The sequence below is a fragment of the Gobio gobio genome (genome assembly GCF_949357685.1).
Source record: "Gobio gobio genome assembly, chromosome: 22".
Lineage (NCBI taxonomy): Eukaryota > Metazoa > Chordata > Actinopteri > Cypriniformes > Gobionidae > Gobio > Gobio gobio.
In genome coordinates this window covers 35,329,819-35,353,957 of record NC_137118.1, presented here as the reverse complement: position 1 = coordinate 35,353,957, position 24,139 = coordinate 35,329,819, and the positions used below count along the sequence as shown (strand labels likewise).

Below are 24,139 nucleotides of genomic sequence, written 5' to 3'. Positions count from 1 at the left end.
TTATTCTCCAGAAGCAAACTCTGTGAGTCCTCCATCACCCTCGATGCTGGACGTGGTGGAACGTCTGACATCAGGCCCCTTGCTGCTGAATCCTTGAGAATTATTGGGTTTGTTAATTATAGAGAATTATAGTATTGGGCTCGGGTTAAATGAGTGACCCTGGGGGGATCTCATATATCTTTCCATGGTCGCTCCAACGGGAAGCCCGTGTCTTTCCCTTGGGAGAGCCTTCCCGTCAGTGGGACTGAGCCCCCCCCTCCGTTGCGGGCTACGGCTCAGCATTGTACTCCACATAACTCCTTCGGGGTACAATGTGGGCTCCGCAGCATCCCTTCTCTTGGGCACACTTTCCCAGTGTCCAATAATCACTAAGCGGGTCATGCGGAACAGCAGTGATGGACTTCCCAGTGTGAGCCCCTTCTCATCAGGTAAGAGAGCTCAGGTGGCTCACACAGGGCACTGGATGGGGGCAGAGGCCATGGCGCTTTGGTAGGGATTCCTATTCGTCGGTACTCCGACATGGCATCGAGAGTGACGTCTGAATGGGAACGTCTCGGTTACGTATGTAACCCTCATTCCCTGAAGGAGGGAACGGAGACGCCACGTCCCATTGCCATGTCCTCTGTACAATACTGGGGTGCCTGTCTACCTACTCGGTTCCTCAGCAAAAGGCTGATTTGATGCAATCACCTGTGTCTCATTTATACCCGCACGGCGTGGCATGAGCACCTGGTGCAATCATTGCATGCCAATGTGCATTGGCTCGTTTAGTTACACTCGAAGTAGATTGGCTCTCGCGAGCGAGATTCCTATTCGTCGGTACTCCTACGTGGCATCTCCATTCCCTCCTTCAGGGAATGAGGGTTACATACGTAACCGAGATGTTTTATGTCACTTTTATACTGTTTTTGGTCAGTTTTTACAATGAATACCTGTGAATGTACTTTAATTTGCCTGTTACGTGTTATATTTTGTTGAGAAGTGGGTAGATTTAGGGAAGGAGGGGGGTTAGTTGCTCCAAAATATAAAAGTAGTCTATAAATATAAAAAAAATCATGTCTACTTTTACAAATGCAAAGAATTAAATGCGTCTTCATATGGCGCATTGGGCAAACAACTGAAATAAAATGGAGCATCCTGTGCGTTAAAAAGTAATGCAGAGGGGTCCTGACCAAGGAGTGAGACCGTGTTGTGATATATAGGCTATATGATTTTTATTTATTTGATGTATTACCTGTCCTTGAAGAACATTGTTTCTCCCTTAAGTCTTGTAACTGCATCCAAGATCAGGTTAGGGTCACACACATTAGGAGTCGTTGGTGTTGGACTAGGTCTGATGGTGGTTGTGTCTTCGTTTGGGCCTGAAAGAAATACCACATAGTAAAAAAACGACTGAATATGTTTCACTCAAACATTATGGATGTACTCTTGAAGATCATATTACCATAGAGCGACTGAATCCCTGTAATGTCATCAGAGGGCAGAGAGAAATGCTCTGGATCAGTGAATCTGTATGTGGGAAACATCAGAGCGCCAGGAACACTGGAATGAGAAAGACCCAAAGAGTGACCAAATTCATGGGCAGCCACCGAGAACAGGTCATAACCTACAGAGAAATAAGTGCCACTTTAGATTTTTAGATTTTTACTTGAAATCAAAGTGTCGATTAAGATGAATCTCTGAAAACCACATTTAGAAAAACTAAATGCACAAAACTAAATTACATTTAGCTCTTGGTGAGCGGAAAGTGAAAACCTCATCATCATCAAAATGTGCATCTCCACCAGTTCCAGGTGAGGGAGCGAAAGCATGAGCCAAAATGCCTTGTGGTCCATCAAATGGGTGAGCATCACCATGATCTGTAGGAAAGAGTTTGACTTTATACTGAATTTGTAATATATTTAATATATAATATAATTAGATTTTGGAAATCAAATTAACCTGTGCTTTATTTTTAAGAAATTTCAGTTGCAATTAAAGGGTTAGTTCACCTAAAAATTAAGTTTAAAAAAATGTAGTGCCTCTCGCAGTTCAAAATGCTTATGCTATGTCTGATGACATTGCACACAAGTTACGCTCGTCAGACCTAGCGTAGGCATTTTGAACTGCTAGAGGTACTACACTTTTTGCGTAAGTTGAATACGGAAGGTGATCGGCCGGAAGCTAGATAATTTACTTTATAAAGTTTTAAATATGGATATTTTTCTTACACAAACGCATCAATTCGCTAAAGAAGGCCTTTAGGAGCCATGTGGAGCAAGTATATGATGGACAAATGCACTTTTGTGGACTTCAAAAACGATGCAACAATTCACTGCCATTATAATGCTTGAAATAGCTAGGATTTTTTAAATATAACGCTGATTTTATTCGTCTGAAAGAAGAATATCATATACATCTAGTATCAATTCCCTTGTTTTCTTCTATGACTTTTAAATGTTGAAATTTTTGTGTTGGCCAGTAATCGATCGAATGATTGCGTGATCGTTTTTTGTTTCATATGATCATTCATTGAAACATTTCCCAGATTTTTTAAATAAAATTTAAATACTTTTATCAAATGGAAAATTCATTATTTAGTCTAATATAAAACTGCTATTTTGTTAGAATCAATGGCCGAGAATAAACCATGATTTTGGTCTTCCCATTTGTATATTTGTGTATACTTTATAATTTTTTTATTAAGACATGTGCCTGTCTGATTGTACACTTGCATAAACATTCAGGATATTCATGAGTAAATATTCACAATGTGAATTAATGTTTTTCACTAATAATCCTTCCTGTTAAATTTTATTTATTTACTTTATATTATTTTATCTAAGGAAATGTTATAATTTAGTTTTGAGCTTTATCAGTGTTGTTTTGGAAAATAGTTTTATGATTAATTTTACTGGCGTCATGACGTCATCTGTTTCACCAGCAAAGTTGCCAAGTCCACGTATAACATGCGACTTTGGGCTTCTTTCTTTGGCAAGTCGCGTTAAAAAATCACGAGTTGTGTGTTGTCTTTTTTTGGGGTTATTTTTAAAAATGTGGTTGCTTGTTTGAAAAATATAATAAGCAACTTTGTTTCTTTACATTTATGGTTGCTGTTTTGTCCAATACATTGGCTGACACTGTCTTCTCACAGCTAATAGCCATTCAGTGCAACGAAACAAGTGCTGTAGTAATTCGTCCTCATACATCCCGCCTAATTCTCCCCAAGGGGGTAATCCAGCCCCCGGAAAGCGTACCGTCCATAGGGGTAGCCATTGCTAACCAAGCCATCACCTGCTGTTAGCATCCCATTGACAGCGAATATCTTTACATCTGAGGTGTTTAAAGATTCCATTTGTCCATTGATTATTTTTAAACAAACACGACAATGTATAAAATGCTCCATTACCTTGTATCACACTATCACCCCGTAGAAGCCCTTTTTGTAAAAAATATTCTAACGATGCGTCATAACCAGGCGATTCCGTCGCGCTGTACCGTATAGACCCGAGGAGAAGCTCGCAGGCAATATTTTACTGTCTATGAGGCTATCGGGGGGACGTGGAGACATAAACGCCGATAGAGATGTCGCAAATCCTGCTTCATTCATCAAAAGTTGCTCCTGCTCACTCTCTCGGTCTCTACAAGATTCGGTGATTCAGATTTCACATTGCACAACTACTAGAAGACATACAACTGTCAGACAGGTTGCTCACGTCACATCTACGTCGTCAAGCTCAGTCTGAGGCTGCACAGTATGCTCAGCCATCAGGAAGTGAGTGCTTCTAACTGACTTCAATTTTACCCGTTGAAGTCTATGGAGTCAGTGTGTCCATTTCTTTTACTGTCTATGCTTCTCCCCCTCATTAAAGAAAAATCACGTTCCACGTGCAGGCATGTGATGTTATAAATGCACGTAATGATAGTTAGTAGACGTAAATAGACGTATACATTTTTTACAAACAATGCCACCAGCAGAGATGGAGAGGAAACAGGGAGGAGAGGCACCTAATTTAATTTTTAAAATATGTTTATAATGTTTTAATCATTACAGGCTATTACATATATAAAAACAAGTATACTAATAATAACAGTAGGTATGGTTCAAATGTATGTTATTATAATGTGGCTATATTGCAGCACTCTCTTAGTGCTTGCCTGTTTCCCAATGTGCATATATCCATCCTAAATAGTATGTGACATTAGTCATTTTCAATACTATTTAGGGCAGATGGTATGCACATTGAGATGCAGGGCTTATCTTTTTCACGGTTTGCAGTGTGTGTGTTCACTACTCACTGTTCCTAATATGTGTGCACTAACTCTGACTATGGGTTACCATAATTGGCCTTCACGTCACTTTTTCCTCTTTTTCCATCTCCAAACCTATTCTGTTCACAGCTGATCGGAGGATATTGAGTGCCCTTTATTGCCTTTTGAGGATTTTTGTAAAATCATATCTGTTTTTGTTTTTCAAACTCCGAGAGGTTTCAGTTTAATATGTTGCAGGCTCATTTATTGATAAAAAGTAATTGATCATAAATGATATTGATGATAATAAATAATATAATAATATTGGGCTTGTTGGTGTGAGGACCCTATTGTATTTGCTCAGCCTATTATTATTCTTCTCCCAAATGAATTGCATTTTTGAGGGCCTAAACATGCTCAAAAACTCATGAAACTTTGCACACACGTCAGAAGTGGCGAAAATGTACGTCTGATATGGTTTTCAGAATTAGGCGTGGCAAAATGGCTCGATAGCGCCACCTACAAAATTTCAATTAAGCGCCCTTTGAGCTATGTTTCACGTACGAGTATGAAATTCGGTAGACAGATGTGACAGTCCAATACCAACAAAAAAGACCCTGGGTGCAAAATCTAAAAACCCAACAGGAAGGGAGGTATTTTGAATTTTCTCTACAATATTTGTGCAGTTTTTGCCATTTCCAGACGTTGTACTTTAAATAAATCCTCCTAGAGATTTAAATCTGACACAAATTTAAAATTTGTGTTTCAATTGAGCACAAAGCTTTAAAAACTGCAAACTATAAGTTTGTGACAATTCATTTTACACTTAATGTTGTTTGCAACATTTTGAAATGTTATCATAATTGTGATGTTTGCTCCGTCTGCTTCGAGCGCGCTGAGGAGAGGGGATAAAAACACAGTGAAAACATTTCTAATCGTTGTGTTCTCTCCTTAATCCATTCAGTGGCTTTTGCACATTATGATAATAAACCCTTCATCAGCAGAAGTTCCAGTGGTCTATGTTTTCATTCAACTGCACACAACGTAGATTGTAACAGTGGTCAGAAGTAGGCCAGTTACATTTGCATATGTAATGGACACATGAGCTGTGCGTGTAAACCCCACTACCTTGGCCTTAAGAGGTGTAATAGCAACTCACGCTAGCAGCTGTGGTCTTTAGTGTCATTGTTAGAGTGCCTGCCTCCCACGCCATAGACCCCGGCTCAAATCCCGCTCAGAGCGGGTCAAGTAGGACCAGTTACAGTAAGAGTTGAGCGTGTAAACCTCAACCCTGTGGCCTCAAGAGGCACGTTAGTGGCTGCTGTTTTTAGCGTCCTTGTTAGCGCGCCGGCCTCCCACGCCGGAGACACTGTATCGAATCCTGCTAGGAGCGAGTTGAGTAGGATCGGTTACACACATGTGGTTATAGGTTTCATATATTATTATTACAACAGTAAGTTAGAATGAGGTTTACAGAATTTGTGGCCTCTTACTGGCCTACGTCCATCACATTCGCAAATATACAAAACGGAAAACCAAAATCATGCTTTGTGCTCAATTGATACTAACAAAATGACAGTTTTATATTAGACTAAATAATGAAGTTTCCATTTAATTAAAGTATTTTTATTTCGAAAATCTGGGAAATGTTTCAATGAATGATCGTATGGAACAAAAAGTGATCATGTAATCGTTTATTGGCCAACACAAACGATTCAAGATTTAAAAGTCATAGAAGAAAACAAGTGAATTAAATTTTGTTTAAAAGAATTCATTAAAACGAAAAGCACATGGTTAATAAAGAAAATATGAACATAAATAAATGGATAGAAGGACCATACCTTTTGTAGCAAAGGAGATCATGATGTCAGCTGTGCCATTGGAGATACGGGTGAATCTCAGAGGAGTGACATCTGCCCACACTTTCAGGGCTCTTTTGATGGAATCATTCACCTCTGCTTCTGACATGTCAGGGGTGTAGTTCTCAATCCTGTGGAAAAGGTCCATATCTATCTGGTTATTTTACTCTGTCTTTTTTACTGTGACACCAAAAGAACTGATATCATACAAACCTGTAGGTGAGCATGTTGGTCTGCCATTTGGGTCCATCTCCAAAGGTGGAGTACGCAGTAACATCTGGAACTCCACAGCGTGGCTTCTTCATCACCTCCAGTGTTGCTTTGTCCAGCCTTCCAGTGATATTGAGCCCAAAAAACTCTTGCATCTCTTTCAATTTCGCAGTCAGTGGATCTCGGAATCCAAATCCAAAACTAGGTTTATGTTCTGCCGTGTTAATTACCGGTTCATTTTCCAGTTCGTAGAAGCTCTCCAGGTAACTCTAAAGACATCAAAAACAGAATTATTGAACGATTAGTCCTATAACAATAGACAAAACAAATCATCAAGCATATAAACCCCAAACCTTTGCAATGTCATAATTATCAACAGGCTTTGCAATCGGTACTGCATAAATAACAAACACCAGGTTTGCAAGAAAACACAGCTGGCGGTGAATCCTCATGTTGAGTTGCTTCTTACGATCTTGAGCTTAACTTTTGATTGTCAAGAGTCTGATGAAGACTTATATACTCTTAAAACTGTGAGGTGTTGAGCAACAGGGGAAATTATCAGCCACAAATTCTGTGAGTAACCCATCAAACTGCAGACAAGACAATAATAACAGGATTTTCAACTTTCTTGACATAGCCTTTTCCTCCTCGCCCAGATATTTGTATTATTTCTCTTCCTCATGCCTTTTTATAAACAAAAACAAGGGCAATATGGTAATATTTGGTTACATGTTTTGTTTTACTGGACTTTGTTATTCAACTTAAAGTGACTAATTTTCAGCTGCACCTAACAAGCAAGATGGCGTTGTGGTGGATGGCCTGCCGTCTGTCTCTCTTCCTACTATTTGTTTTGCAAATTGTAGTGCGTTTTTGATGCATGATCGTCAAACGTTGCTGAATATTCAAACCCCTGCTCTCGCGGCCGAAAGGGCAGATGCCGATCGTTTTATTTACGAACCTTATGGGTCTGTGACCTTGGATATACCGGGCTGTATATGTCGCTGGCCTCTCGATCTTGCACGGAGAAAGCAAAGGATGAAACGTGGGAAATGGGCTGGGATCTCCATCCGATGGAAAGTACACCTGCGGTCTAGCTTTGAATCTAGTCTCGTGTCTTCGACATGGAAGTCGGTCCGCAATGGTTATGCTGTCTGCCGTTCACTGGATTTCTCCTCACGCTGACTTCGCCCCATTCACCCTGCCTGCTTGTCTTCTGGCCCAAGTTTCGACTCTGCCCACTTTCGCGTTCGTACGTGTCAAGAAGGGGTGAATCATGCAAACTTTCGTCCGCTGAGAAGAGCTCAGCTCACCCGCAGCATCATCACTCCACCAATAATGGCTTTTTGAATAAGACGTTCTTGCAGAATGATTTTTTCTCCTTGCACAAGCTGGACTTTATGTTTATCACGGAATCTTGGACACAGGTCGGAGATTTAAGTCAATGACTGCTCATTTTTTAATTCTCCCCATCACAACGGCCGTGGGGGTGGCTTGGTGACCGTCTTAAAACGGTCCTTCCTCGCTCATTCTAAAATGCTTTCTGTAAAGGTTTTCTCTAGTTTTGAAGTGCCGTTATTAAGGCTTGAGTGGAATGGCCCTGTTCTACTAGCACAGTGTTGTATCGCCTCCCACATCTTGTAAAGGACTTTATTCTTGAATTTACAGAATTACCGGGGGATATCATTACCAATTTTGATCGCTTTTTATTAGTTGGTGATTTTAATATTCATGTTTGTTGCCTGTCAAATACTCTCTCAAAGGAATTTTTAAGTCTCATTGAGTCTTTTAATCTAGTACAGTGGATAAACTACTCCAGTCATCCACGGCCACACCTTGGGTTTAGTGCTTGCCTATGGTTTTTCCATCTCTGAGATTGAAATATCGGATACACTGATCTCAGACCATAAGCCTATTGTATTTAATATGTCCCTCCCAAATCTGGTCTATTCACCTGCAAATGCACAAACACATGCTCAGTACATTTCATCCCAGTTTCATGTGAATTTTTATTTGCTCTTTAATGAACTGAGTTCACAACTTTTGCTGGATTCGGCTCTTCCTGATCTAGATGTCGACCAACATCTGCAGCTGCTTAAGGATGCATGGCTGGAGGTGTTAAATGAAACGGCTCCTTGGAAAGTTTTTAAACCAAAAACTAGATCTGATCGGTGGTAAACCCCTGCGACCCGCACATTAAGACAAGTGTGTAGGAAAGCAGAGCGGAAATGAAAAAAGGACTAGTGGCCTAGCCTTATTTTTATTTTATCTTATGCTTATTTTTCAAACATAATTTCTAATAACCATCACAGACCTAAGATCTTGTTCTCTGTTATATGTGCTGCCTTAAATCCACCTGTCAATACTTTCCCAAATCCATCTAATGCACTATGTGAAAGCTTCTTGAGTTTCTTTATTGATAAAATAGCTAATTTAAGGCCTCAGGCAATAGTGCCATATAATGATCAGTATGCTTTGACTAGGCCTCAACCTCATGGGAGGCTTTTAAACCAATTACTTTACAATCCCTCGCTGAAAGGGCCACCTTCAAACCCTCCTTCTGCCCTTCTGATGATATACATCCTCGGTTTTTTTAATTGTTAACAGAGTCTATTGGCCCTGGCCTGTTATCTTTTGTGAACAAATGTTTATTAGCTGGTTCGGTCCCTTCATGCCTAAAAATGGCCTTTGTTACTTCAGTACTCAAGAAGCCTTCATTAGACATTTCTGTTTTAAGTAATTATCGACCCATCTCTTTGATTCCATTTACCAAAGGTCCTAGAAAAGACTGTGTTATGCCAACTTCAGTCATTTCTAAAATCAGTCTGGTTTTAAGTCTTTTCTCAGCACTGAATCTGCTTTGCTGAGAGTGCTAAATTACATTTTAGTTGCTACCGATACTGGAGACCCTGTGGATTTAGTTCTCTTAGACTTAACTGCAGCTTTTGATACTGTCAATCCTTCGTTGCTCTTATCCAGATTAAAAGATGTGGGGCTGAAAGGTTCAGTCTTAAAATGGTTTCAATGCTACTTAATTGACAGATATTTTTCAGTCAGGACTGGCAGTTTTACCTCCTCTGCTGCTCTCCTTGAAACTGGTCTTCCCCAGGGCTCTATCTTATCTCCCTCGCTTTTCTCTCTGTACATGCTTCCTTTAGGCCTGATTCTAAGAAGGCATGGTGTCTCTTTTCATTTTTATGCGGACGATACACAGATTTATTTGCCGATAAGAAGAAATGACCCCTCTGAATTTAAATCTTTAATGGATTGTCTCGATGAGGTAAAGCTTTGGCTGGCAAGTAACTTTTAAAATTAAGCGATTCATAGACGGAGGTTATACTTTTTGGCCCATCTGACAAATTTGAGTTTGACAAAAACACTTTAGGTAATTTGTCTGTTTTTAATACAACTGTGTATGGAACCTGGGAGTTTTGCTACACATTCAATTCACTTTAGAGAAACAGGTGTTCTCTGTTGTCGCTTCTAGCTTTTTTTCAACTCTGCCTTATTGCCAAAATTTAACATTTTGTGCCCGAAAAATCCCTGGAGTCAGCTCTCCATGCTTTTATAACATCCTGCTTGGATTACTGTAATTCACTGTACTGTGGGATTTCAAAGTCCCAGCTCGTTCGTCTTCAATTTGTCCAAAATGCTGCGGCCAAATTCTCAAGAAAAGACGAAAATATGATCATGTCACTCCCATCCTGCGAGCCCTCCATTGGCTACCAGTCCAGTTTAGAATTGACTATAAAATGTTCCTATTTGTTTATAAATGTCTGCATCATCTTGCTTCAAGTTACCTGTCTGAACTTCTACATAATCCGTCTATAATCCGTCCCATGACCTAAGATCTAGTAATCTAAATATACTCACTTCCTTGTACTAGGCTCAAACGTAGAGGAGACAGAGCCTTTTCTATGGTGGGGCCTAAATTGTGGAACAGCTTGCCAGCACAACTTGGAGTAGATCCTTTATCAGTTTTTAAATCTCTGCTGAGAACCCATTTGTTTTCCTTAGCTTTTGATACTTGTTAATGTTTCTACTCTGTATGTTTTAATTTTGATTTAATTTATTTGACTTCATTGTTTTCTTTTTAAATCTGTACATGTGATGGTTATGGCGGGGAATTTTGCTCACAAAAAAACATTGTTTAAGTTTAACCTTAAATGTATGTATGCATGTTGTTAAATATAATATAGAGTTGCAGCATAAATTACAGGGTAGATAATACATACTTGAATTGTTGGTGGAGGTAGTGAATAACCAGCGCTCTCCTCCACCCTCAATACCACGACTGAGGTGAGACCCTTGAGCAAGGCACCAAACCCCCAACTGCTCCCCGGGCGCCACAGCAATATGGCTGCCCATTGCTCTGGGTGTGTTTTCACGGTGTGTGTGTGTGTGTGTGTGTGTGTGTGTGTGTGTGTGTGTGTGTGTGTGTGTGTGGGCATGTTTTCGTGAAATATCAGGACACAAATGTGTATAATGACATGGGTATGACACAGGTATTACAAAAAGAGGGTGAAATATGAGGACGTTCCCCATGTCCTCACTTTTCAAAATGCTTATAAATCACACAGAACAAGTTTTTTTTCACAGAAAGTGAACTGCACAGTCTCCTGTGAGGGCTAGGTTTAGGGGCAGGGGCAGTGTAAGGGGATAGAAAATACGGTTTGTACGGTATAAAAACCATTACGCCTATGGAATGTCCTCACATTTCACAAAAACAAACGTGTGTGTGTGTGTGTGTGTGTGTGTGTGTGTGTGTGTGTTCGTTCACTACTCTGTGTGTGCACTTGGATGGGTTAAATGCAGAGCACAAATTCCAAGTATGGGTCACCATACTTGGCCACACATCACTTCACTTCACTTCTAGATAAAAAAAAAAAAAAACCTTATTATTAATTACTGTAAATGGTAATATAACTTACATTTAACCAATCAACATAGCTGCATGGTTATATATATATATACACTCACCAAAAGGATTATTAGGAACACCTGTTCAATTTCACATTAATGCAATTATCTAATCAACCAATCACATGGCAGTTGCTTCAATGCATTTAGGGGTGTGGTCCTGGTCAAGACAATCTCCTGAACTCCAAACTGAATGTCAGAATGGGAAAGAAAGGGGATTTAAGCAATTTTGAGCGTGGCATGGTTGTTGGTGCCAGACGGGCTGGTCTGAATATTTCACAATCTGCTCAGTTACTGGGATTTTCATGCACAACCATTTCTAGGGTTTACAATAAATGGTGTGAAAAAGAAAAAACATCCAGTATGCGGTAGTCCTGTGGGTGAAAATGCCTTGTTGATGCTAGAGGTCAGAGGAGAATGGGCCGACTGATTCAAGCTGATAGCAGAGCAACTTTGACTGAAATAACCACTCGTTACAACCGAGGTATGCAGCAAAGCATTTGTGAAGCCACAACACGCACAACCTTGAGGCGGATGGGCTACAACAGCAGATGACCCCACCGGGTACCACTCATCTCCACTACAAATAGGAAAAAGAGGCCACAAGTTGCAAAAGCTCACCAAAATCGGACAGTTGAAGACTGGAAAAATGTTGCCTGGTCTGATGAGTCTCGATTTCTGTTGAAACATTCTGATGGTAGAGTCAGAATTTGGCGTAAACAGAATGAGAACATGGATCCATCATGCCTTGTTACCACTGTGCAGGCTGGTGGTGGTGGTGTAATGGTGTGGGGGATGTTTTCTTGGCACACTTTAGGCCCCTTAGTGCCAATTGGGCATCGTTTAAATGCCACAGCCCACCTGAGCATTGTTTCTGACCATGTCCATCCATTTATAACCAGCATGTACCCATCCTCTGATGGCTACTTCCAGCAGGATAATGCACCATGTCACAAAGCTCGAATCATTTCAAATTGGTTTCTTGAACATGACAATGAGTTCACTGTACTAAAATGGCCCCCACAGTCACCAGATCTCAACCCAATAGAGCATCTTTGGGATGTGGTGGAACGGGAGCTTCGTGCCCTTCGTGTCCCACAAATCTCCATCAACAGCAAGATGCTATCCTATCAATATGGGCCAACATTTCTAAAGAATGCTTTCAGCACCTTGTTGAATCAATGCCACGTAAAATTAAGGCAGTTCTGAAGGCGAAAGGGGGTCAAACACAGTATTAGTATGTGTTCCTAATAATCCTTTAGGTGAGTGTATATATATAGTATATACCTTTCATAAAATGGTGACTTTATTTACTTATAAAATGGCAAAAGTTGTATTTAGGGTATTTCAGAACAGAAGAAATCAATGGGAAATCCCCAATTTTTTTGAGAAGAAAGCTTGGCATGTGTGCAAAGAGAGTGAGGTGTGCTTGGGGTGCTATGAAATATCTGCAGGTAACGGCAATCGTTGTTACTCTTTAATGTCAGACAAATAAGTAATATTTTATAATGAATGAACAAATGATGACTGATGCTTTCTACCAATAATACATATGCACCACAAAACTGTCATGAAAGTGGTCCACATGGCTTGTGCAGTATATTCCAGTTCTTCTGAAGCCTTATAGTTCTGTGTTGGGAACTATCATACTCTTTTTTTATTATTGTTATTATTTAACCTTTATGGGTAACCAAATAGTTGATGGGCCCTATTGATTTCCAATATGGAAAAAAAAAATACTATGAAAGTCAATGTGGCCCATCAACTGTTCAAAATATATTATTTTGTGTTTATCAGAAGAAAGAAATTCATACAGGTTTGGAACAAGTTGATGGTGAGTAAATTATGACAATTTTCATTTTTGGTTGAACTATCACTTTAAGAACGAATTAGTATTTACAAAAACAGCCTGGCAGGAGAATAACAATCTCCTGGATAGACATGGGCTACAATGAAAATAATGGGTGTTGGAAATATAGAACATGGATTAACTGAAGATTCAAATGAGTCAGTAGGACACCAAGGTGGAGATTCCGGATTAGTGTAAAACAGACAAATGGAGAATGTTGAAGGATACATCTTAAACTGTCATTAAATTAATGTTACATTGGCATCGCCCTTGAAAACAGTTGAGATGTAATTTTTTTTCTTATCCCAAACACAGGAGTTTCTTCTTTTTAGGTGTGTAGAAAATGGTTCTTGCCTTAAAAAACTAAAACTTTAATTTAACAAACAAAAAATGCTCCAAACATTGTTCTAAATTAACTTAATAAAGAAACTAAACGGAATATAACTACCTTGACATTAAAAACATGGCTGAACTATTTTAATAGCTGACACAGTGTGTAATAGTGAGGATAAAAAAAATGAATAATAATAAAAAAAACATGGCCTCCAGACGGACTCGGGCCGAGAGTTTGATAAGCTGTCGGACATGGGCCGGGCTAGGGCCTGAGCGTCTCGGGCCCATGCAGGGCTTTACTATAAAATCCACAAGTAAATCTGTTATTACCTGTAATTGTCTTCTCCTCTCTGCAACCCGGCGTTTACAGGATTCACCAAAGCTCGTTTGCTTCATGGTGTGTGTCTCACTAACATTTGCCTTTGTTGTTGGCTGTTTCAATCGTAGGTGGTTGTGCATAGCTGTCGTACTGCTGTATTTTAAAGTATTCTTACAGAGTTGGCAAATTAAAACAATTTTGTCATCCTTGTCCTTGTTTCCAACAGCACCGACTCAGGGGCGTAAATCACGAGGGGGACAGCCCTCAGATTGGGGGGGTCCCGTCCCCCCCTAAAAACCATGCTGAGTATTGTAAATAATATAATGATATATACTTAAAATACATGTGTAAGTAGTAAAACAATACAAAAGCAAACAGGACAAAAAAATGCGTTTAAGTTTAGAAAAATGTTGAGTTCCCCCCTCCCCCCTTGCCCCACAGTGGTTTGATCCACCGCGCACCTCAACTAACTTTACCCATGTTACCCATGACGTTACCCATAGAACGTAAAAAAAACTACAACACAAGTTTGGGGAGACAACAAGCCCTTCAGACAGCAGTTATGAAACTCCAGTAAGCTGTCAATACTATTTTATTCACTTTAAACATCAGATGAACTCTTTCGGACTCTTCTCTTTAATACAGATTAGGCAAAACACTGTTAACATCACTTGCCCACCGCGGCACCGCCCCGGGCCACCGTCGTTTTCATTTTTATTGTAATAAAATAATTTTGTTTAGTTAGAGAACAGACACAACAATTAAAAACTGAATGTGTCTGCTCAATACAGCACGAGCCGAACGAGAGTCAGATTTCATTAATCACCAGAGCAAACAGCTGACAGACAAGATGATCGCGGAACATTTGGTTTCAAAGCGACATGTAAAAGTGCCTATTTAAGGGAGTGTGTCATTGTACTGTTTTCTTGCTGTGTTTTTCATTAAGAATAATAGGCCAATGAACCCATAATTCAAGCAACCCGAACCCGCCCTCGAATTGGCGCTAATTCTAAATCTAAAGTAGGCCTATATGCAGACGGCCGCTCCGCCAGATCTGTGTTGGGCTTGCTGCAGTTGAATATCTAAAGATCTGAATATCATAGTATAAAATACTATGTGTAGGATACGAGATAATTTAATAATTATAATATGACTGCGTGGGGAACCTTACTCATATTTAAACAACTATCGCTTTGTGTTGTTGGTCAGATAAAATGACAGAGAAAAGAAAAACGGACATTAGATCATTTTTCAGTGCACCAAAACGCTAGCCTGGTTAAAACCAGACCATTCTCAGTAGTAACTGAGTTATGGTCTGGCAAAGCTTCATAGACAAATCATTTCCAAAGGGGCGTCACCAACGGGCGTGGCTCAAATGCCTCTCGGCGCAATTGGATAGACCTAAAACCAATCAGAGCGATGAGGGAGATGACGTATGCAGAGCGACGCAGAAACTCAATATGCGTTCTTGTCTGTACTTGTGTTCTCAAATAGGAAATGTCCCCGGTTTCCATTTCAGAAATCTGGTCACCTTACCTAAACCACATATTAATGTTTAATATATTCTTTTTAAAATGTAAACGAAAAGAGGCAGGGTGTTTTATACTTCGTTTTATTATAAATATATAAGATAATCAATGTAGGCCTAGCTACGCGTTGCCTGAACCACATTCGTGTGGCTATTATTATTATTATGTTTTTTTATTTTTTTATGAAATGAGGCAGTGGTGTTTTATGACATATTTCGTACGCGAACTTCTGACTTGTGTCCGTGACTTACCAAGTTTGACTCCGGAGAACGAACTCCCGAGGACGGGAGGACACTAGTCCGCCTACTATGCTCTTGACAGTATCACTCAGTATATATTTGTATATGTAGTGCAGGCAATGCATATCTTCAATGCATGTTTATAACAAAACGAAATATAAAAAACCCAGCCTCTTTTCGTTTACATTTAAAAAAAACACACACACATAATATAGGCTATGATTATCACTGTAATAAATTAAATATGACACAAAACACAACCCAGTCTCTTTTTGTTAAATGTCAGTTTATGTGTGATCATCAATAGCAATTATAAAAGTAGGCTATAAGTAAAAGGTATAAGAAGCTATACAATAAATAAAGCAATTCAGTCAAAGTCAGCGCTAGGAGACTACAACGGTAAAGTTTAATATCTTAAAAATATTAAGTTATGAAACTTCACTTTGCCCTCAGACAAAACGATCTGTCTAGGAACAAATTATAGATTAATGAGAGCAAAGATCAGCCGTTAGATCTACACAAGACGAGACGGTTTAACAACTACAGAGACATCAGAGCCAGCGGCAGACGGCAGAAGGACTGGCCGAGGAAAGGCGCCTCTAGTGGGCTCAATGATCGATTGAGCGCCGCTGAACCACTGGAACTCACAACTCCGAAAACGGCAGATCAAATTTTTAAAAAAGGCGCTCTCTTTATAAATAAACCACAGATTTGAGCTTTAAACAACTTCATTCACTCATGAAAAGGACTTAAAACTATATTTTGTAAAACATTAACACTACCAGAGGACTCTCGCTAAGACCCATTCGTTTAGCCACCAAAGGGCCAAGCTGGTATCAGACTTTTGTCGAATCCAGTCGGTAAGACAGCGATAACATCTTTTTTTAGATATAAAGGCTTCAAGTGTTGTTCTTTGCTCGGGTTTTAACGAAAAGGAGAAGTTTAAATCGCTTAAAACAGACGCGATAGCTGATTCGAACGAGTGATGCTCCACAGTAGCGGCAAATCTGCTTCAATGTCGCTGCGCTGTCGTCATTGTGTAAAGCCCGCCCCAACGTTTCTAATTGGTGCCCCGATTTCTAGGGTTTAGAAATGGGTTTTGAATGGACTCTTTGCCAGACTACTTGCAGAGCAAATCTAAATTTGCCGGAAGTTGTCTGGGTTTTCCCAGGCTACCAAAACGCCAAATAAGCACAAAATGTTTTTTTTTTTTTTTTATATTATTATATATATTTTTTGTGGTACACATATCCTTACAAGTACGATTTTGGCTGTATTATTTGTGTCCCCTTCAAAAATTGCTCTTGAGAAATTTCATGTTTATCGTCCCCCCCAACTGTTAGATGAAATTTACGCCCCTGCACCGACTAGTGGTCGATCTCTCGACTACTCGACTAGTCTATGCAAGCTCTAGTATATACACACTCATCTAACCTAATAATAATAATGTAGTATACTGTAGTATAATAATATAATGTAATAATATATAGCCCTAACACATATGAACCACAATAACGATAATAAACCACAATAATGACACTCACACTTCTACTACTCCTGATACTTCTCTGAAACGCCACAACAACCACAAGGTGGCACGAGTTTCGAACCCGAAGAGACACTCGGACCGAACCGATGACATATTCCACACAAACCAAGGCCTCCTTTGCCATTGGTCATGTGATTTCTCCATTAACAACACAAGCCTCGAATCAGGGCTTCATCTGGCACGCCCATTTATTCTTGACACAAGCTACGACGCCTCTGTTCAAATGTCACATCACTACAAAAAAACTCTTGCCGTCTTCTCTCTAATCTAATGTGCACCTTAGACCAGAAAAAGTAACCACAAATCATATTTAAACAAACAATAAGAAACATAAACACACATTCAAATAATATAAACCAAACAAACACAGGGCCTATACAGGAATTAGGGGTTACTTATGACATCCTCACATCTTCCCCCTCCCCCAAACTCTCGCAAGGTAAGCGAGAGAGAAAATCAGCAGTCACGTTTTCTGACCCTGGTTGATGTCATACAATAAAATGGAAAGGTTGTAATATATATATAATAAATAATAATAATATATATTTTATATATATTATATTTTATATATATTAATTTTATATATATATATATATACATGATAAAAGTAACCTTTAAAGTTAAGATAAGCCTCTAGTTTTAATCATTCAAACGGACCTTTCAAGTTTGGGCATAAACTTCTGGCAGTGTTGTTTTTGTGTATTTTATAATTTTTTTCACAGCGCTGGATGTCATATGGTGATCGTGAAACACACGGGACACTTCACTACATGATTTCATGTGAAATTTGTTATTTTCCATGTTAATCAGGTCAGTTTTGATCAAGAACAATCCACTGTGTCTTTAATTCAGCGTGAGCAGCACGGCAAAAATAGACTCGGTGCCGAAACGATTGCGGCAATGCTGCTTCTGCTCTGCTCCTGCTACGCGCTGCCGCGCCGCCTCTGCGTGCGGTGTGAATGCTCTAATCTGTTAACATGGGCGCCGAAAAAAACACGCGCTGCTTAGGCCCTGCTAACGCGTGCAGTGTGAAACCGGCTTCACCCTTGGCTATAGAGCACTTGGCAGGATTGATTGTCAAACCATCATCCTTAATTCGCTGAAACACTGTTGCAAGATGATGAAGATGCATCTTCCAGCTGTCACTGAAATTCACAACATCAAGATAAGCTGCTGTAAATGCACCTAAATCCTGCAAAACAGTATTCATTAACCTCTGAAAGGGAGGAGGAGCCCCATGTAGCCCGAAAGGGAGGACACGGAAATGCATAAGACTTGTAGGGGCACGGAAAGCAGTCAATTCTTGAGACTCCGGGGCCAAAGGCACCTGCCAGTACCCCTTACATAAGTCTATTGTACTGATAATTTGGCTTTTCTTAACTTCTCAATAAGCTCCTCAATACGGGGCATTGGAAAGAAATCAAATTTGGACACTGAGTTTAGATAGCGAAAATCAATACAAAAACGCAAGGTTCCGTCCTTTTTGAGACTAACAAAACAAGGGTTATTTTTAACCTAAATTGCTCATCTTGCGCTGCTCTCTAACACATACCACAGATTGCACAATCACATCGGAAAGCTCACGTTAGACGTAGGCAAAAGTACCATGCGCGTTGTAAACACGGAGGTGGTACTTCTGCCTACGTCTAGCATGACCTTTCCGACATGATTGCGCAATCCATGGTGTGTGTCACAGAGCAGCGTAAGATGAGCAATTTAGGATAAAAATAAAAAGTATATATGTATTATTATTATTTTTTTAATATGACAGATGGTTTCTCTTGATAAGACCCTATTTCTCAGCTGGGATTGTGCAGAGCCCTTTGAAACTGCACTGTTGCCATTGAAGTACATTGTGTGGAGAAAAATCCTGATATGTTTTTCTCAGACAAAAAAAAACTTAATTTCTTTTCCACTGAAGAAAGAAAGACATGAACATCTTGGATGACATGGAGGTGAGAAAATAATCAGGAAATTAAAATTTTGAAGTGAACTAATCATTTAACACCATATTACAGGTATTTCTTGGTACTTAAGTCCATTAACACAGGAAAATCATTACCAATGATCACAGGATATGGCAGTTTTGGCGCTAGACCCACTTTCATTAGGTAAGATTGCTCATTAACCGCTAAATATATGTCAGTGGTCGGATAAGACCGTTCTTCACCCTGAATGCATTTAACCATAACAGGGGAATCACTTTCCATAGAACATCCAGATACAAGATCGGTTTCTACCAAAGTTTGGGTGCATCCTGTGTCTACCAAAGCTATCACCTTTTTACCAGTCAGTTCTATGGGAATTGTAATATCACTGGGCATTGGAGTAATGCTAGGTTCAGGTATCATCTTGTGTGGTACATAACAGACATTGGTAAGCTTTTTATTCAGGTTTGGACACATTATTTTTTTTAGACCTAACTGGCCACAACTAAAACACTTAATAGTCCCAACTGTAGTTAAGCTAGATGTTTCTGTTTGTTTCACCAGTCTCTCACCCATACTCTTACCCCCTTCTAGCAGTGAGGTTGTCTTGCAAGAGGAAAACTTCCAAGTCTTCCAATGAGCAAAGCTCGAAAGCTCAGTCCTTCGCCTGGCTGCCACAAAGATATCCACCAGCCTGGCGGCCTCCTCATCACAAGATGGATCATGCTCTTTAATCCAGGTTTGAAGTTCAGGATACACGATTCTCAAAAACTGTTCCAAGATGATAGTCTCTGCAAACTGCTCTATTGTCTTTTTTGGCAGGTTTCACCCACTTGTAGAGAAAATCCTTCAACCGGACATACAATTCCTTAGGCATTTCCTCCATCAGCACCTCCATAAAACGAAACCACTCACTGCATGAAAAGTGGGATTTTCGTCAGTATGTGGCACTGTAGATTGCCGTGGAACTTCAGGTTTATGACTGTGCACGGCAATTTGCAGGCAACAACGAAAACTGCCGTAAATTGTCGGAAATTGACGTGGGCCTTGCTTGGCAGTTGTCCCCCCATGACCCCCCCTCCCCATAATTCTAGGGGAGGCTTTATCATGTAAATGAACATGCTGTGAGCTACACAAATGCAAATCAGAGTAGCAGCAGGGGGAGTTTTATCTAGGTTCTGAATTTTTTTAACTAAAACAAGTTTAAAGTTTAAGTTAAAATGTTAACTTAAATTTAAGTTAAATGTACTCGTTTTAGTTCACATTACTAAATTTTTAGGGCAACCAGTTTGCTCCAATTTTTTAAGTAGATTCAACTTGTCCGGGCTCACAGTGTAGATTAATTACTCTGTATGTCATTAGCAATAACCAATGTTATGTAAAAAAAAAAAAAAAATACAGGACAGCAGTTCATGTCTTCAACCTTTAGAGAGGTTACGTGATGCAACAAGACAATGAACCAAAGCACACAAATAAATCAAGTAAAGCATACAGTTTACATACCAACATAAATTTTTCCACCCTGCACTGTGAATGATTTCTAAATGGCTATTAATCATAAATGTGAAAAGTACAAGTTTGTGTGTTTATAGTTAAGTCAGATTGTGTTTTTGTGTTATTGTCATTTAAATTGAGCTCACACCACATTTTATGAATTATCAATGCAGATTTTCAAGAGGTGGTTTCCTGGACAGGGTTTAAATTATGCCAAGAGTAGGCCTAATCTAGTAAATCGCGAGTTAAAAAATTGTTGCCTGGAACAAAGATTAAGCACAGATTACTAACACCTGGACTACGAGTCCTGAACTAAAATAAACTGGATTCATTTACAGTTTTATCTAATTGCTTACACACAATTTCTGAAAATATGGCTCCATTTCTTGTAACTCTACACACAAAACACACAACATGCAAAACATCAGACATCGCTTGCAAAAGCAACACTTTGTGCAAAACTATTTTAACTCTTCCAAAAATGTTGTTTTTGCATATATCTAACTACACACAAATATGCACAACTGAGGAATTTACAGTTGAACTGAATCAACACTGAAGTCACTTGAGCTGAATATTGACACTATATTGGCTTGTTAGAGCCAGTTTACAGCAGAACTTGTTTTGAACTTGTTACTGAAGCTGCTATGAAAAAATATATTTTGTTGTATGCATATTCTTTCTTTCTCAAACCTTAGTTTTGATTTCTAAGTGATCAATTTATGTATGAGTGTTTTCACACATGATCATTGGCTGTATGGGTCCTCAGTAAATTAATGTGGCATTTAAATGGCAAAAGTTATTCTTGTCTCTATAACTTATGGCTTCCTAAAGACACGTTTATGGGTAAATAAAATATTAATAATATAAATAAAATGTATATCAAAACATATTTTAAATATAATGAAGTCATTTTATTATAGCACTCAGCAGATGTTCCTGGAAACAAAACAGAGACAGAACAGTATAAACAAACTATACAACAAACTAAACACCAAATTACAAAAACATTATTATGTGAAAGTGAATAAAGTTGTGTGTGTGTGTGTGTGTGTGTGTGTGTTTTCAGTTATAAATATGTGCTGTGTAAATTAGCCTATATATACTTTTAGAAATTATATATAGCCTAACTTTAAAAAACAAACAATAACCCATATAGATAAATTATAATAGTTGTATAATATTAAGCATTTACTTAATATACATTGTAACATTAGGCTACTTTACTCTGGCACAGTAGTCAGTTAAGCAATTAATTAATATCTTATATTAATATGTATGTAGCCTAGGCTACATCTAAAGGTAAGTCTGCTTTTAAAAAATATATATATATTACACTTCGACATGTACAGAATGTGCGCGTTAAGAAACACGTTCAAATGTGTCTTCTTAACATGTTAAAACTGTGCGTCGACTGTGTGTGTATGCCTGTTACACGACCAGAATGTGCGTGTCTACACATACAAAAGAAACATGTAAAAAATTGCTGCGTTGACGCGGAAAACAGTGCGTGTTGAAACAGTCATAAGTCACGCATTTCGTATAAAGAGATTTGGCCCCGGGCGCGTTCCATAGTAGAGCCCTAGTCCAATGACGTGCGAGGTCGAGGTCATGGCCATGACGCGTAGAAGACGAGCTTTAAAATTTTTTTTTTTTTACATTTCCTATCTTTTTTGCTGCTTTCCTTTTTCGTGATCAACTATGACAGGACGACGTGTTCAACTCAATCTCTGCATGGACGCGACCAACTTTTTCGACTCATTTTCAGGAGGCTGTCTTTGTCTTCACAACTCTGAGGCAAACTGCAGGCGCTATGAACAAGGGCATGGGTAATGTAACATTACGATTTAAAGAATATGCTTTTATTAAGCTGTATACGGAAATGGATGCGTTAATAGATCCGAGCTTAAAACTGCACATTTTGTTTACACAGACTTTCCTCGCCTCATAACGAAGCCGTGACCTCTTATCTGCTTGGAGCGATTTCCGCGAGTCCAGATTTAACCGCTGATCACGACGAAATTGTGTGTAAGTAACTTCTAATGTGTTTCTCATTCCTTGTTTAATTTTACCGTGACTGTTTTTATTAATACCAGTCTCATGTAATTGTTTTCCAGCTGCCTGTAAGACGCATTATGAATCGACACCCCGCAGCTTCAGATACAAACAACCTGAACTTACATCGCAGGCGGAGTTTAGCTCGGAGTCGATCAAGAAGAAAAAGGGTAAGATTTATTATATTAGATCCGTTTTTTGTCAATGTGAGTATTTTTCAGGTTGCTTATTGTCTTTATGGATTGTATTACAGTTGCTGGAAGCGAGAGTGTGCTGGATGAGGTGGACATTTGGAAGTCCGCGACCATTGAACTCAAATCTGACGAGGAAGACGGCTTTGTTGACGGGGTGTCTGGATGGATTGTGCGGCCACCGCCCTCTCGCAACCTGGAGCACGCCGAACTTTACATTACATTACGAGACATTACTGCTGCACTGTACATAGTTGTGTGTTTAACAATAAAGCTCTTTCTTTGAATAAACAGCTGTGTTTTATAAATGAAGCCCTTTCTTTGAATGAACAGCTGTATGCTTATAAATGAAGCTCTTTCTTTGAACAAACGGCACGGTCCGTATAATTTTCCCATATATTCCTTGATGGTATGAATACTTCATAGCACAATAACATTAATATAAAACAAATTATTACAACATAAATTATATATTTATTATTATTATTATTGGGGTTTACATTTATAATGAGCCAGGGGGACCAATAATGATTGGTTTGCAGTGATCTGCCAACCAATCACGAGGGATTTTTCTTTTTTAAATGTAGTGGCTTCAGCCAATAGTGAGTGAGTAAATTCAAGTCTGGCCGTTGACTCTCTGGTTTCGCTGCTATTCATATGCTAATTAGAGGCGTCGCACCTCCGCGGGCTCTCTCAGCGGGGGGCTCTCCACCTACGTCATGGTTAGTTTACGACAATTTGTGGCACAGACGAACGCGACGTTCGCTGCCTCTAAATTGTCGAAAACTGCAGAAAATTAGGGAGATTTCCGGGAGTATACAGGCGTTTACGGGGTCGAAAATCCCACTTTTCATGCAGTGACTGTCGATAGGTCTCAGCATTGATAGAATATATCTTCATTATTGCCTCTCTCACCTCCCCATGATCACTCATTTCATCCAGATCTATAGCCACATAGCCAAGCACGGGCCTTGCCAGTGAGTAGAGGAACTATTCATTCGAAGGTAGTCAGATAATGCTCAATGTCACATATCTCACTGAGCTGCAGCACCTTTGTCTCTTTCAATGGACCCCCAGCAGTTGGACGTGGAACTCCATCAGAATTTCTGGAAGAAGTGTCTGGACCCTCACTCTCCCCAGGTGGCAGATGTTGCATGGTCCTCCATCTTGTCTCTTTTTGTGCATTTCTCTCTTTTTTATCTAGTAGGAATTTCTGGAACATATTCTTGAGCTCAGTAATGTCCTTCGAAGAACTCTCAGAGGACATCAGCTCCACAGCACCTCCACTAGCCACACCATCCTCCCCGTCTTCCCCAGGGACCACTCACGCTAGGGTCTCAGTACATGCTGCCCGTTTTGGTGCCATCAAACCTGACAATTGGACACATCAATGCTCCTCTTCTGGATAATCCCACTGCTTCCACAATAAAAAGGAGA

The 24,139-nt window shown here is 39.5% G+C and overlaps 1 protein-coding gene across 1 annotated transcript; it reads right to left on the bottom strand.

The window, feature by feature from the left end:
• LOC307118409 (collagenase 3-like) lies at nt 1-23,858 on the bottom strand (the record flags this gene model as incomplete). The annotated part of the gene is made up of 9 exons (XM_079804018.1): nt 1-85; nt 1,235-1,361; nt 1,445-1,606; nt 1,725-1,859; nt 6,072-6,220; nt 6,303-6,568; nt 6,653-6,693; nt 19,547-19,690; nt 23,741-23,858. The coding sequence occupies 9 exons, from the start codon at nt 23,856-23,858 to the stop codon at nt 1-3; spliced, it is 1,227 nt and encodes a 408-aa protein (XP_079660144.1).
• Between the last annotated feature and the right edge of the window lie 281 nt (nt 23,859-24,139).